The 16,275-nt window shown below is 40.1% G+C and overlaps 1 protein-coding gene across 1 annotated transcript in view; it reads right to left on the minus strand.

The window, feature by feature from the left end:
- Positions 1-838: 838 nt before the first annotated feature.
- The window catches only part of LOC130281614 (transient receptor potential cation channel subfamily V member 6-like), a 75,139-nt gene continuing 59,702 nt past the window's right edge, over positions 839-16,275 (minus strand). The window contains exons 8-16 of the mRNA XM_056529029.1: positions 14,431-14,577; positions 13,806-14,018; positions 13,515-13,601; positions 10,917-10,993; positions 8,854-9,019; positions 7,485-7,551; positions 3,699-3,999; positions 2,650-2,756; positions 839-974 (exon numbers count right to left, since the gene is read on the minus strand). Of these exons, the coding sequence (XP_056385004.1) occupies positions 2,732-2,756; positions 3,699-3,999; positions 7,485-7,551; positions 8,854-9,019; positions 10,917-10,993; positions 13,515-13,601; positions 13,806-14,018; positions 14,431-14,577 (1,083 nt within the window). The 3' untranslated portion in view covers positions 839-974; positions 2,650-2,731. The remainder of the gene's footprint in view (positions 975-2,649; positions 2,757-3,698; positions 4,000-7,484; positions 7,552-8,853; positions 9,020-10,916; positions 10,994-13,514; positions 13,602-13,805; positions 14,019-14,430; positions 14,578-16,275) is intronic.

Here is a 16,275-nt window from a genome sequence, read left to right on the forward strand (position 1 = left end):
GATATGACTTCATTATAGAGGGCAAGACAGGACAGTATAGTTCTATGTAGAAGTGGACATTGGGGCAGAAGAAAAAAAAGAGAGAAAGCAAGCACCAGGGCAGGAGAAAGCATGAAGGTCACAACCACCAGCAAAAAGTGTTGTTCATTGTAACCTTTAAAGCTACCGGGCTGCCTACTCGGGCGTAGGACTGAGTTGTGTGCTTTGATGCGTGTTCTTTGTTTTTGGTTAAAACAAAGTTGGACGTAAGAACTGTCATTCTTTAGGTGGCATTTTACCCTAATGAGTTATTGGGTGCAGGACATGGCTACATTTCTAGAACCTTCATGTGTTGCCCAGATTTAGGCAGCCCACCTCAGCCCCATCATGAAGGTAGAGATAAGTGAGAGGAAAGGTCCACCCACTCTGTACACTCACCAAACCAAAACTCTATACCTGGGAATACAGCCAATACATAAACTTTAATGGGGGGTTCCCCATTAGTTGATTCCCGCTAGTAAAAAAACTACAGTCATATAAAAAGGAGAAGGGGGGGGGGGGAGTCATGGAAACCATAGTTTATATTGGTGTTACAATATTTTGGTATAAATTGTGTCTATACCATTCCATATAAGCCCTGGCATGAAGCCATATCCTCCAAGTTCCATGATATGGTATTTGGTAGACATGATGCTGAAATATTGTGTTGTGTCTCGTTTCGTAAAATCTGCATCATCATTTTTCAATATATCATTTATTATTAAATAAAATAAACTTCCAGTTCTGCGTCCCCCTGTAGCTGTTGAATCGTTGCCCTGCGGAGGATCTGCCATCCTTGGCTACTTCTTCTATGAGATGTGGTGTTTCCATCTTCTCTGTTGTCTCCATTGGTTGAAGATGTGGAATTCTGCCGTACATTCTGTGTGTCCTGGGATTTGTAGATCTGCGGGGACATTACCATGATACCTGGTTCTTCCTGGTGTTCTTTCTGTATACTAAAATGAAAAGATTTTATTTCTGAGTGGGTTGCCAATGCCAAAATCTACTCCAGCATGAATAACTGTAGGTAAGATTACGTAAAATGTATAATGAACACAAAGTTGACGTCTCTGCAGTTTTTCAGCATATAAAGTAAGAGCAATGCTTCATAGGTCTTTTGACCTCTAATATAGACATATATCTTATTAGTTAATAGATCTCTTCAGTGCCAAGATATCAGAGTTGAAAAATTGCTTGGGGGATGCCCACTGGGCTCCACCATTAGGCTTTGGAGAACACGGGGCAATCCCCAAGCTATATTACAGGGAAAATATAGGGATTGTAGTACAGCCTAGTGTCTGTACATCTGGAAGGGTAGAAGAGGTGACCAAAGCACAAATGGGAGTTTCTACCTGATGAAAGGCTCAAACTGTGTTGGGCTGTAGTGGTTAAGGGGAACACCCAGTGTGCTTCAAAGCTTTATTTTCATATTTTATTCAACTTTGACATCTTGGTCAATTGACAAATGAAAGGTACATACAAATTCGGGGACAAAAGCCCTATACAGCCAGGTCTGGTGCAAGGATTTTTGCCACCCTAGGCGAAGGCTCATTTTGCCGCCCCTTGACCTTGCTCATTCGCTCCCTCCTTTAACACACATCTTATTACTGGGATGACACAATGGGGATAGCGTGGCAAGGTTTTTGTGTTTGGGCAGGTGCTTCAAATGCTAGCTATCTTTATTTTTGCGGGACAAATGTGCCCCCCCCCCCCCCCCCTTCAAGAGTGCTCTCTAGGCAGCTACCTATTTTGCTTAAAGGCAGAGTCAACCCTGTATACAGCCATATTTGCTCTCCTGTGTGGTGTAGTATATAGGATCTCTCCTGTGTGGTGTAGTATAGAGGATCTGCCCTGTGTACTGTAGTATAGAGGATCTGTCCTGTGTGGTGTGGTATAGAGGATCTGTCCTGTGTGGTGTGGTATAGAGGATCTCTCCTGTGTGGTGTAGTATAGATGATCTCTCCTGTGTGGTGTAGTATAGAGGATCTCTCCTGTGTGGTGTAGTATAGAGGATCTCTCCTGTGTGGTGTAGTATAGAGGATCTGTCCTGTGTGGTGTAGTATAGATGATCTGTCCTGTGTGGTGTGGTATAGAGGATCTCTCCTGTGTGGTGTGGTATAGAGGATCTGTCCTGTGTGGTGTAGTATAGAGGATCTGTCCTGTGTTGTGTAGTATAGAGGATCTGTCCTGTGTGGTGTAGTATAGATGATCTGTCCTGTGTGGTGTGGTATAGAGGATCTCTCCTGTGTGGTGTGGTATAGAGGATCTGTCCTGTGTGGTGTAGTATAGAGGATCTGTCCTGTGTGGTGTAGTATAGAGGATCTGTCCTGTGTGGTGTAGTATAGAGGATCTGTCCTGTGTGGTGTAGTATAGAGGATCTGTCCTGTGTGGTGTAGTATAGAGGATCTCTCCTGTGTGGTGTGGTATAGAGGATCTCTCCTGTGTGGTGTGGTATAGAGGATCTCTCCTGTGTGGTGTAGTATAGAGGATCTCTCCTGTGTGGTGTAGTATAGAGGATCTCTCCTGTGCGGTGTAGTATAGAGGATCTGTCCTGTGCGGTGTAGTATAGAGGATCTCTCCTGTGTGGTGTAGTATAGAGGATGTATATATTCATTGTATGAACAGACTCACCATAAATACCATCGGTTTCCAAGTCCATATTCAGCTCCACAAATGCCGAGGCGAGGCCAGAAGCAGCGAGGTAACTTACTTTCTAACATAACTGTAGTTGCTGCCACCTGCAATGGATAAAAACAGATCAGTCAATGGCGGATGTTATCAATGACTGGGAGTAAAACATGTAAAGAGTTACACTAGCTAATTGTCATCAGCAATGATCAATCTCAGTTCACGACCGTTTATGATCTCCACTGACCTGAGTCCTCCACAACTATGATCTCCACTGACCTGAGCCCTCCACAACTATGATCTTCCCTGACCTGAGTGCTCCACAACTATGATCTCCTCTGATCTGAGTCCTCCACAACTATGATCTCCCCTGATCTGAGTCCTCCACAGTCTATGATCTCTATTGACCTGAGTTCTTCACAGCTATGATCTCCACTGACCTGAGTGCTCCACAACTATGATCTCCTCTGATCTGAGTCCTCCACAACTATGATCTCCACTGACCTGAGCCCTCCACAACTATGATCTCCACTGACCTGAGTACTCCACAGCTATGATCTCCACTGACCTGTGTCCTCCACAGTCTATGATCTCTACTGACCTGAGTCCTCCACAGCTATGATCTCAACTGACCTGAGTTCTCCACAGTCTATGATCTCTACTGACCTGAGTCCACCACAGCTATGATCTCCACTGACCTGTGTCCTCCACAGTCTATGATCTCTACTGACTTGAGTCCTCCACAGCTATGATCTCCACTGACTTGAGCCCTCCACAACTATGATCTCCACTGACCTGAGTCCTCCACAACTATGATCTCCACTGACCTGAGTCCTCCACAACTATGATCTCCACTGATCTGAGTCCTCCACAACTATGATCTCCACTGACCTGAGCCCTCCACAGCTATGATCTCCACTGACCAGAGTCCTCCACAGCTAAGATCTCCACTGACCTGAGTCCTCCACAGCTATGATCTCCACTGACCTGAGCCCTCCACAGCTAAGATCTCCACTGACCTGAGCCCTCCACAGTCTATGATCTCTACTGACCTGAGTCCTCCACAGCTATGATCTCCACTGACCTGAGTCCTCCACAGCTCGTCCCTCTCCTGTGCCACCCTCCAGTGTGTGTCGGCCATCATCGCAATCAATAGACTCATCATCAAGAGGTTGGAAATTAAAGTGAAGAAGAAATAAACAATGTCAAAAATAAACGGGAAGTCAACGGAATAATTGGCCGGGGAGTTTATGACATTGATGAAAAGCTGATAGGTGCTGTAAATAGACATGGCATAGCTGTAAAATACTCCCAACTGGGCCGGGTCCTGGGTCTGAAATTCTATGTAGAAAGCTACAATGAGAAAAAAAAAAAAGACACAAAATTATTAGGATAAGCACTGAAATATGTAACCTAAGGCTAAAGTACCAAATGTTTAGTTCTCTGTTACCTTCCATCAATGATCATCATAGGTCCTGCTGATCTTAAATGGATGAAGAATTTAATATATCGACCGTGGTCAAGGTGTACCTTTGACGCTCCAGGGCCTCAAGCAAAATCTTAAGTATGTAATATATATATATATATATATATATATATATATATATATATATATATACACATATATATATATATATATATACACATATATATATACACATATATATATATATATATATATATATATATATATATATATATATAATTGGTATAGGTCACAGCAAAAAGTATGCAGACTCCCAATTTCAAAAAAGGCTGTGGTCTTTATTTAGGTCATCAGCAGTGCAACGTTTCGGCTACACTATAGCCGAAACGTTGCACTGCTGATGACCTAAATAAAGACCACAGCCTTTTTTGAAATTGGGAGTCTGCATACTTTTTGCTGTGACCTATACCAATTGGATGTTCTGTATCTGGACTGGTTATCCGGATGGTCACGGGCATAAGAGCAGGGACTAGTGCTGTCTTCCTCCTTGGAGATATTATATTTATATATATATATATATATATATATATATATATATTTATATATATATATATATATATATATATATATATATTTCACAGGAGAGCAGCACAACCAAAATGAGGCTATAAGTAAATGGTGCAAGCTGTGTCGGAGCCTTGGCGAGGGGATCCCAACATAAATATCTCCAAATAGGCAGCAGCACACAAGTGGTAGGTAAAAATAACGTGGCAAAATGTATTGCATCATTCCAGTGTTCAGAGAACAACGTTTCCGCGGCCTCTCGCCGCCATTCTCAAGCTTGGGGCTTGAGAATGGCGGCGAGAGGGCGCGGAAACGTTGCTCTCTGTACACTGGAATGATGCAATAAATATTGCCACGTGTCAGTACTTTCCTTTTATATTCCTTAACAGGAACCAAGCTGATACCAGGGAACATTACCTGAAAAGGTGGCGTAATGAGCTGCTTTGCATATTCAAATATATTTATAAATATATTTATAAATATAAAATATATTTATAAATATAAAATATATTTATAAATATAAAATATATTTATAAATATAAAATATATTTATAAATATAAAATATATTTATAAATATAAAATATATTTATAAATATAAAATATATTTATAAATATAAAATATATTTATAAATATATAATATATTTATAAATATATAATATAATTTATTTATAAATATATAATATAATATATTTATAAATATATAATATAATATATTTATAAATATATAATATAATATATTTATAAATATATAATATAATATATTTATAAATATATAATATATATATATATATATATATATATCTATATATTATATACATATACATATACACCTGTCTTTAGGTTAAAGGAGTAACATAGGTGCTATTGTTTCCACAAACTTAAGTCAGTAATAGAAGCCAATATAAGGAACTTTGTAATATATCTTATTAGACAAAAATCCTTCTTCCTCCTGTTATCAAGCTTCTTCCCTCCCAGCCTCACTCTCCCCTCTAAACTGTCTTCAACTCTGTAAAGATGGAGGGGGTGGGGGTGGGACAGGTGCCTGGGCACACACACAAGATGTAGAGAAATAGTAAAGAGACAACTCTGTAAGTACAATAGCTCAACCAGGGGCTTTATACACAGTCTAGAATGTTCATTACTGCTTTATAATGCCTTTTATGCTGCTGCATTAAGACTGTGTATAGAGACGTAGAAGTGCAAGATCTCCTCCTTTGTGCACAGTGTATAGAGATATAGAAGTGCAGGATCTCCTCCTCTGTGTACAGTGTAAAGAGATATAGAAGTGCAGGATCTCTGCCTCTTTGTGTACAGTGTATAGAGACATAGAAGTGCAGGATGTCCTCCTCTGTGTACAGTGTATAGAGACATAGAAGTGCAGTATCTCCTCCTCTGTGTATATAGTGTATAGAGACATAGAAGTGCAGGACCTCCTCCTCTGTGTACAGTGTATACAGACATAGAAGTACAGTATCTCCTCCTCTGTGTGTTCAGTGTATAGAGATATAGAAGTGCAGGATCTCCTCCTCTGTGTGTACAGTGTATGGAGACATAGAAGTGCAGGATCTCCTCCGTGTATACAGTGTATAGAGACATAGAAGTGCAGGATCTCCTCCTCTGTGTACAGTGTATAGACATAGAAGTACAGGATCTCCTCATCTGTGTTTACAGTGTATAGAGACATAGAAATGCAGGATCTCCTCCTCTTTGTGTACAGTGTATAGTGACCTATAAGTACAGGATCTCCTACTCTGTGTATACAGTGTATATAGACATAGAAGTGCAGTATCTCCTCCTCTGTGTATACAGTGTATAGAGACATAGAAGTGCAGTATCTCCTCCTCTGTGTATACAGTGTATAGTGACATAAAAGTGCAGGATCTCCTCCTCTGTGTGTACAGGGTCTAGAGACATAGAAGCGCAGAATCTCCTCCTCTGTGTACAGTGTATATAGATATAGAAGTGCAGGATCTCCTTCTCTGTGTACAGTGTCTAGAGACATAGAAGTGCAGGATCTCCTCCTCTGTGTATACAGTGTATAGAGACATAGAAGTACAGGATCTCCTCATCTGTGTTTACTGTGTATAGTGACATTGAAATACAGGATCTCCTCCTCTGTGTGTAAAGTGTATAGTGACATAAAAGTGCAGGATTTCCTCCTCTGTGTGTACAGTGTCTAGAGACATAGAAGTGCAGAATCTCCTCCTCTGTGTACAGTGTATATAGATATAGAAGTGCAGGATCTCCTTCTCTGTGTACAGTGTCTAGAGACATAGAAGTGCAGGAACTCCTCCTGTGTATAAGTGTCTAGAGACATAGAAGTGCAGGAACTCCTACTATGTGTGTGCAGTGTATAGCAGACACAATAGGAATTAGGCTCTGACCACCAGCTCTGGGAGAACAGATAATTATAGATGAAGCCTGCACTGTAGTATTCTATGGCCAGGAATAGTACTACTTCTTATGTACACACATAGAAGCTTATCTTGAAAAGTCACCTTAAACGACATGTACACTTTAAGTGAACGGGAGCTGAGCTGCAGTATCCAAGCATGGAGCCAACTGCTTCTTGCCCCATTCAAGACATAGATCTGGCTACAGTGGCCCACTGAACAATGAGTGTTATTACCAGAAACACCCCTTTAAACCAAGTTACATTCAAAGCAATTGCTTCTGTTGAGCAGTCCATGGCCTGGCTGTCGCTTGGGGTCAATGAAAATGAGTCTGTATAAATTATTATACATTATTAGAGTCCTGTAAACTACTTTTGTATGGAACATCTACATTATTATAATATAAAAAGATTGTGAAATATTTTGAGATAATTCTTTAATAAATTGTTATACCTGTGCCAAATCCAATAATAACAACCATCATAAGCCAGAAAAACCTCAGGAGATCTCCATACATTATCTAAAATAAAAATGAATATAAATAAATCAATTTGTTTTGGAACTGTATTTACCAAAGACTAAATACAGGAATATAACATAATTTTGTTTCGCCATTAATCTTACCCCCTGCCAAAAGAAATGAAGAAGACCGGGCGGGGGGGAGGGGGGGGGGGGGATCAGGCCAGAGCTTATATCCACCTCATGGTTGTCAGGGAATGTCCACGCCATGAATTTTTCTGAATCAGACAGATCTAGACTATAAGGCCCAGTTCTCATAACAGAATTCTCACATCAAAACTTTCAATGCAGTTTTGGATTCCACAGTGAGATTAAAGGAGAACTCTGCCGAAAATTAACTCCCCCCCCATACCAAAGAAATGAATGGAGCATGTGCCGGCTGCAGCACGTGCTCCTCACTGTGCACAGAGCCCCATCCTGGAGATCGCGGAGGGTCCCAGCGGTCGGACGCCCCAAACCCCCCCGCCCCCCCCGCGATCATCTGCTTATTTTCTATCCTTTGGATAGGGGATAAGTTAATGCTCGCCGGAGATCTCCTTTAAACGTCCCATGGAGAAGTCTTAGCACTGCCCTTAAGTAAACAGGACGGCGCTTACTGCACTGGAAATTAAAGGGGTATTCTGGCACCAAGATCGTGGGGGTCCCCAGCAGCGGGACCCCTGCAATAATAAATAATACATCTTTTTCACTATCCTTTGGATAGGGTATAAGAAGTATAAAGCCGGAATACCCCTTTAAGCACTGTTTTTGGAGGAGGTTGCTGTAAGCGGAATTCTGTAATGGGAACGGGCCATGTCAGAAAAGTATTCTCTATGGACAGAAATATGGATCAGAATGAATTTGATCAATTCTGCAATTGTTCTTTAATGCTTAGTCATTATATTCCATATTTCTCATACTTGAAAGTCAAGGTTTTTAAAGAGGTTTGTCCAGGAATACAGATTATCCTCAGATTTGGGCATAACTATCTGGTCACGTCTGGTCAGGCTGCTGGGACCTCCCTGATCTCTAGGCGGTCATACATGTGCATCCTGCTCCATTCATTCTCTAAGCAGCTGTGTACATCATTTAAGCTGTCCTCAGTGGCTTCCATATTGAATAAATGGAGTGGCAGTCCATATACACCACCACCACTATGGGAAGACTTAGTTTCCTGTTCTCAAGAGACTCTATTCCTTGTTGTGGAGATTGCAGGAGGTCCCAGCAGTCGGATCCACCGGACAATCAGAATATGGGATTCATGGGTAAATCCCTTTAACAGAAAACTTCCTGTAGGTCCATTGTCTGTATCATAACCACTTACCTTGTGTATCATGACAGTGAACGGTCCAAGCATCTGGAATCCACGTGCAAAGTACATAGCATAGCACCAACCAAACACCAAAGCCAGGGACATGGGAATGACTTCTCCCTTAGAGTTTGTGAGTCTCAGGGCCAGTGTAAGAAGAACCGAGCAGGAGAAAAAAACTCTACATTGACCAAATAAATTGACAAATTAATAGAATATAGATCATCAGAGAAATATGTATCTGTCTATATAGGAAGTCGCCCTAATCATGAAAAACCACGACCTCCAATGAGCTTTTTACCTGCCAGTAACCACAACAGACTCCCAAAGACATGCTGAAGAAGAGAGGGTGCTAGGCACAAAACGTTCACTACTCTGCAAAACCCTTCTTAAAGGGGCAATGCCCAAAATCCATTTAAAGGGGTACTCCGCTGCTCAGCATTTGGAACAAACTCATGACATCATAGCCCCGCCCCCTCATGGAGTCACACCACACCCCCTCAATGCAAGTCTATGGGAGGAGGCGTGACAACCATGTTATTCAAACGCTGAGCAGCGGAGTACCACTTTAAACATCCCTCCCCCATACTGGCCCTGATTTAGTATTATAAACCCATGTTTTGTCGGATTGTGCACCAGAAATTCTGTCTGCACCAGAATGTGTGCCAGAATTTATGCCAGATTAAAAAAACAAACGACTATTTTACTGAGAGAAGCCGAAAAAGGGGCATGTTCATCGGAAAGGGGCAGGTCCCCGACATTTTCACAAAAACCCAACATATTTATTAAGGTTTACACAGAAAATTTAGTGGAATTGAGCTGAGGAAAACCAGACAGAGAATGTGGAAAAAAAGCGAAATTTAGGGAAACCTTAGTAAATACCGGGGAAAATAATTGTAGGGAATTAAAACCCACAAAGAAACCTACACAACACTCTTAGTAAATCAGGGCCACTATCTTTAACTGGCCTAAAAGGAGTATGGGGAAAGGGGGTGCCACTAAAACCCTCCTATTTTGATTGATGGGAATTATAAAAAAGGAAAATACACATACAGTACAGACCAAAAGTTTGGACACCTTCTCATTCAGAATTTTCTTTATTTTCATGACTATGAATATTGTAGATTCACACTGAAGGCATCAAAACTATGAATTAACACATGTGGAATTATATACATGACAAAAAATAGTGTGAAAATATGTCATATTCTAGGTTCTAGCCACCTTTTGCTTTGATTACTGCTTTGCACACTCTTGGCATTCTCTTGATGAGCTTCAAGAGGTAGTCACCTGAAATGGTCTTCCAACAGTCTTGAAGGAGTTCCCAGAGGTGCTTAGCACTTGTTGGCCCTTTTTGCCTTCACTCTGCGGTCCAGCTCACCCCAAACCATCTCGATTGGGTTCAGGTCCGGTGACTGTGGAGGCCAGGTCATCTGGCGCAGCACCCCATCACTCTCCTTCTTGGTCACATAGTCCTTACACAGCCTGGAGGTGTTTGGGGTCATTGTTCTGTTGAAAAATAAATGATGGTCCAACTAAACACAAACCGGATGGAATAGCATGCCGCTGCAAGATGCTGTGGTAGCCATGCTGGTTCAGTATGCCTTCAATTTTGAATAAATCCCCAACAGTGTCACCAGCAAAGCTCCCCCCCCCCCCCCCCACACCATCACACCTCCTCCCCCACACCAGCACACCTGTGAAGTGAAAACCATTTCAGGTGACTACCTCTTGAAGCTCATCAAGAGAATGAATGTGCAAAGCAGTAATCAAAGCAAAAGGTGGCTACTTTGAAGAACCTAGAATATGACATATTTTCAGTTGTTTCACACTTTTTTGTTATGTATATAATTCCACATGTGTTAATTCATAGTTTTGATGCCTTCAATGTGAATCTATAATTATCATAGTCATGAAAATAAAGAAAACTCTGAATGAGAAGGTGTGTCCAAACTTTTGGTCTGTACTGTATATATAAATACACATATACATATAAATACACATACATATAAATACGCATACATATAAATACACATAAACATACATATAAATACATACACATACATATAAATACTTACAGAATAAAATTGAATATTCCCCCTGAAACGGTGTCCTTGAGTAAGACAATACTCTGTGTTCTCACTAGCACAGGGATCTAAGAACAGTAAAATCATTTAAGTTTGATCTAATAATGTCCATTGTTTGATCATTGACCTATAATAAACCAGTAAGCAGTAAGTGCCTGAGATTCCCCCTAGTGGTGGCTAGGGGGAATGTAGGCGATTTGGAGCTCTTCATCAAAACAAAACAAAACTGCAATAACTATAAATAAGTATAAAACTAAATTACATAAGGAAAGTCTATAAAATGTTTAACATTTTTCATATTTTATTATGTTGCTCATTGAACAAAATAAAAGTCCCCCACAACCATCATTTTGCCTTCAATACCCCATACTGACAAAGTGAGAACAGAATGTTAGAAATTTTTGATAATTTTTAAAAAAGGAAAAACTAAAAACTTGCAGTGACAAAAGTATAAGTGGCCACAAGGTTTACACACCTAGATTTGGGAATTCTCTGCTCTGTCAAGTTAAAAACAAATTATCTATATCTATATCTATATCTATTATCATTATCATTATCATTATTATTATTTTTTATCAACTGGTGGCAAAAAGTTAAATAAATTATTTATATTTAATAATCTTAATCTGTCCAGTACTTATCAGTTGCTGTATACTACAGAGGAAGTTGTGTAGTTCTTTCCAATCTGACCACAGTGCTCTCTGATGACACCTCTGCCCCTGTCAGGAACTGTCCAGAGTAGGAGCAAATCCCCATTGCAAACCTCTCCTGCTCTGGACAGTTCCTGACACGGACAGAGGTGTCAGCAGAGAGCACTGTGGTCAGACAGTAAAGAACAACACAACTTCCTCTGTAGTATACAGCAGCTGATAAGTACTGGAAAAATTAAGATTTTTAAATAGAATAAATTTACAAATCTGTTTAACTTTCTGGCACCAGTTGGTTTGAAAACACTTGTTTTCCACTGGAGTACCCCTTTAATGGAGGCTGTCGGTAGAAACCATTTTCAGGTCTCAGAGAAGTTCCACTGGGTTCGGGCTCTGGCCGGGCCACTCAAGGACATTCACAGAGTTGGCCCTAAGCCGCTCCTGTGTTGTCTCGGCTGTGGGAGGAGCCAGAGCTAAATTTTAAGTGTCATAGTAAAGTGTCTGAATAAAATCATGATATAAAATCAAAGTGAGGTGCAGAAAACACAGGGCAAGACCATTGGGAGTTGTTTCTCCTACTGATCTGATATGTTTCTGCCGTTAGGTCAGATCAGTAGTAGGAGCAACTCACCATGGTCTTGCCCTGTGTTTGCTGCTCCACACTTTGATCTTAAATCATGATTTTGTGCCAGTGCTGTAATGTCCCCTTTCTGATTTGGTTTCTGCCTGTGAACAGTTGAAGAGGACCGTATTCACATGCACGGGAGAGGTGAGCAATACATAAAAAAAATGTTTGCTGAAGGGTCTGAATACTTATATCCACATAAAATGTTTTTTTTTTCTTTTTTCCTAGATACAGAGGGTGAGGGGATATATATACTTGCTTAGATCTATAAGATGATCTTTATACCTAGATACAAACAGTGAGGGTCTTTATACAAGGGCTGATACCTGCCTAGATTCAGTGAGGGGCTTAAAAGTGTGGGGGGCTGATACCTGCCTAGATAACAGCTGAACCCTGAAGTTTTCTGCTCTCCAGGCATGCCGGGAGTTGTAGTTTTGCAATAGTGGAAGGTCAATGCCCAAAAAAATACGTATACAATACCACTGTTTTTGTAAAACCAGACATTTTTTTCACATTGTAATATAAGACTTTTAGTTTTGTAAAATTGAGTTAAAATAAGAACAATTTATTCCCCAAAGTAAGGGCATTAAGGCCAATTTTTTTTTTTTTTTTTATGATAGATAGATATATATATATATATATATATATATATATATATATATATATATGTGTGTGTGTGTGTGTGTCTTCCCTGGTAGGAGGTCTCATTGTCCCTGTAAATCGGGGCCTTTTAGCTGGCCGTTTGCCCTTAGTACCCCCACATTTAGCAAAGGGGCTTTGCACACATTCTTCATAAATAGAAATGCATCTAAGTATCCTTGTTATGCGTAGTGCGGACCGCCAAAATTTCTTGACTTTTTTTTGTCACTTAATGTTCATGGACAAGTTTCATAAATACACAATAACTGCAAAACTAAACAGAGAGCCGTTATTCACTATAGATTGTGTGAACACGGCACAAACATGCACCATAGGGAACCTGCCAACCCTACAGGGCTTCCAAGTGTGAGGCGGGTGCATACGGGGGCATCCAAGTGTGAGGCGGGCGCATGTGTTTTTTCTTTTTAATAACTTTGCTAAGGTTTGTAACATGCTGTTTTCCTTTTGTCGTTTATTATAGCACAAGGCCACAACATAACAAAATGTTAAAAAAAAAAAAAAAAAAAAGAGTCTGAAAACTTTCCGAATGCCTTATAAATAAATCATCACAGGACTTTGGACCTGGAACTGACATGAAGAAAAAAATATGAAGCCAGTTCTTTAATGATAGTGGGCAGAAAAAGAAAATAAATGCAATTTTAGCTAAGACATAATCACCTCTAGAAGTAACATCACCAGCGCCCCAATAACTGAGATGATTTCACCCACTAATCGTAGCACATCCATCGGAGTGTTATAAGAGTCCTGAAAGAAGATAAAGATAGAAGAAAAAAACTAATTATTTTTAAAGTACCAGAGTTGAGAGAAAATCTGCCCCCCCATCCCTCCCACCCATTGCCCAGTTGCCCCCACCTATCCTCTATTGTTTTGTTTTCTTTTTCTTTGTTTGGTTTTTAGATTTTTTTTTGCATGAAACTTTAACAAAAAAAAAAAAATGACTTTTCTTACCAGAAGGTTGACTTCTCGTAGAATAGTAATATCCCGGGGGTTTGATGAGCGGTTTTGTAGAGGCGTCAGAGGTCGATTTGCACAGCACAGAGAGACGCAGGTCATATACAACATATAGATTGCAGCCAGAACCCAGAAATATGGCCGCCCAAACCTCTTCCACTTCTCATCAATAAGCTCCTTCACTGGAGTGATGTCCAGGATCCGGCGTGCCTACCAAAAAAAAAAAATTATTATAATAATAATTAAATAAAATAAAAAATACCCAAAACATGATGTTCAGAGATAAAGTGATCAGAAGATATCTACACATCTTAGTGGAGATTTATCAAAACCTGTCCAGAGGAAAATTTGATGGGTGGTCCATAGCAACCAATCAGATCTTTCATTTTTGAAAAGGCTTCTAAAAAATGAAAGAAGCGATCTGATTGGTTGCTATGGGCAACTCAGCAACTTTTTCTCTGGACAGTTTTTGATAAATCCCCCCTACCTTGTCTTTATGTTGTTACAAGATATTTTCCAAATTTATAGTAGGAATATCTAACAATAAAAAATCTAACATAGAAAGAAAAAAGTTAAAAGAAAATCACATAGAACGGTTTCTTTTTTTCTCCAGAGAACATACCTCAGCCTTCCGAGAGGTGACGATAAGATGGAGAACCGAACATGGAGTCCCCCAGGAGTCAATCTCAGTCAGATCATACAGGGTGTAAGTTGTTGGACCCATTAGCTGTACTGTCTTCGTTCCCTTTTTGAGGAGATGCTGGAACATCTACAGTCAGTAGTAATGTCAATAGTAAGTAAAATCCAAAACCAACACCAAGTCATGTCCCCAATGCTGGATTGACAGGTAAATAAAGACATTGTAGGTAACTACATTTTACTTCCGGATAGTGTGGAAAAAGAACGAAAAAGAAGAAAAAAGTTGAATGTGCCATTTCTGATAATTTGGTTAAAAAAAAGATGTAAAAAGAAGAAGGAGGAGGAAGAAGATGTAAGGCTGGGTTCACATATATCCGGCATAGGGGAACTCACCCTAGATCTAAACACAACTGATGCCATAACTGATGGCAATGTGCATCAACTGTCATCAGTTGTATGGCATCCAGCATTGTTTTTGGACGCCGGACAGCTAGCTGCGTTACCCTGTCTGTCTATTGCCCAGGTGTCCTTTACCTGCACATTAGTTACTCTGTCAGGTCTGTTGGTTAATATTAAGTCTAGTAGGGCGCCCCCTCTGGTCGGGCTCTGCACCATTTGGGACAGATAATTGTCTTTAGTTATAGTCAGAAACCTGTTTCGTTTATGAGATGTAGGAATAAGATGTAACAAGAAGATGGAAGAAGAAGGAGAAGGAAGAAGAAGACATAAGAAGAAAGAAGGAAAAAGAAGAAGGCATAAAAAGAAAGAAGAGAAAATAAGTAAGAAAAACCAAGAAGAAAGAAGAGGACTTTACTCAAATACTTAAAACTGGAATCCATGTTGCCATCCACACAAAGCAGAATATACCATGCACCATATTGAAAATTGTATTTAGAAGAAACCATTACCCCAAGATATTACTTACTAATATAGTACTGGTTATGATTTTCCAGCATGATTTTGCTCGAAATACACCTGGTAGGTGTAAGTTGTATGGTCCTCTCATTGTCACTGTGTCACTGTTGTCTTAACAGCTTCCTGGCTCCTCCCTCTCTCCCAAGACAACGCACCATCCTCTACTGTTTTTGGAGGAGTGGCTAGATCTTGTTTCGGAGCTCTAACCCTGCCAGCTGAGTGATGTCATCGCCTCGGATCATCTCCTTACAGCTAGATCACAATCTCCCGGTCATATTCTATTATACAAATATATTTGTGTTTGGACATTTAGAGAGAATGAGGTGTGTTTATACCATTGTGCTGAACAGTACCACAGGTTGAGGAGCAGACAGGGAAAGATTACAGCAGGTGCTGCAACCTCACTGATGGTATTATAATCTGTTGGCAAATTAAATGTTCTGCAATAGCTTTGGGTAGGGAACTGGCAGCAGTATTGTGAGAGAAATAGGCAGGGGGATGAAGAGTTGAGGGGAAACAATGTATTCTTAGAATTTTAGTACTGAGCAACTGCTCAACCAGGAAGTATAGGACTAAGACCCCCAAAACAAGTTTTAAAATTAGGCAGATTTTTTTTTACCTGATGTCACAATTCTGACATTCCTGGCCTCCTTTGCAAATTTTGTTAGATTTGACAGGAATAATAGTGAAGCATGTTGCAATATTCTATTTATTTAACCCCTTAAGGACCAGACCAATTTTCACTGTAGGACCAGAGCGTTTTTTGCACATCTGACCACTGTCACTTTAAACATTAATAACTCTGGGAGGCTTTTACCTATCATACTGATTCAGAGACAGTTTTTTCTTGACATATTCTACTTTATGTTATTGGTAAAATTTTGTCGATACTTGCATCATTTCTTGGTGAAAA

This window comes from Hyla sarda, chromosome 7 (assembly GCF_029499605.1).
Source record: "Hyla sarda isolate aHylSar1 chromosome 7, aHylSar1.hap1, whole genome shotgun sequence".
In the NCBI taxonomy this organism is placed as follows: domain Eukaryota; kingdom Metazoa; phylum Chordata; class Amphibia; order Anura; family Hylidae; genus Hyla; species Hyla sarda.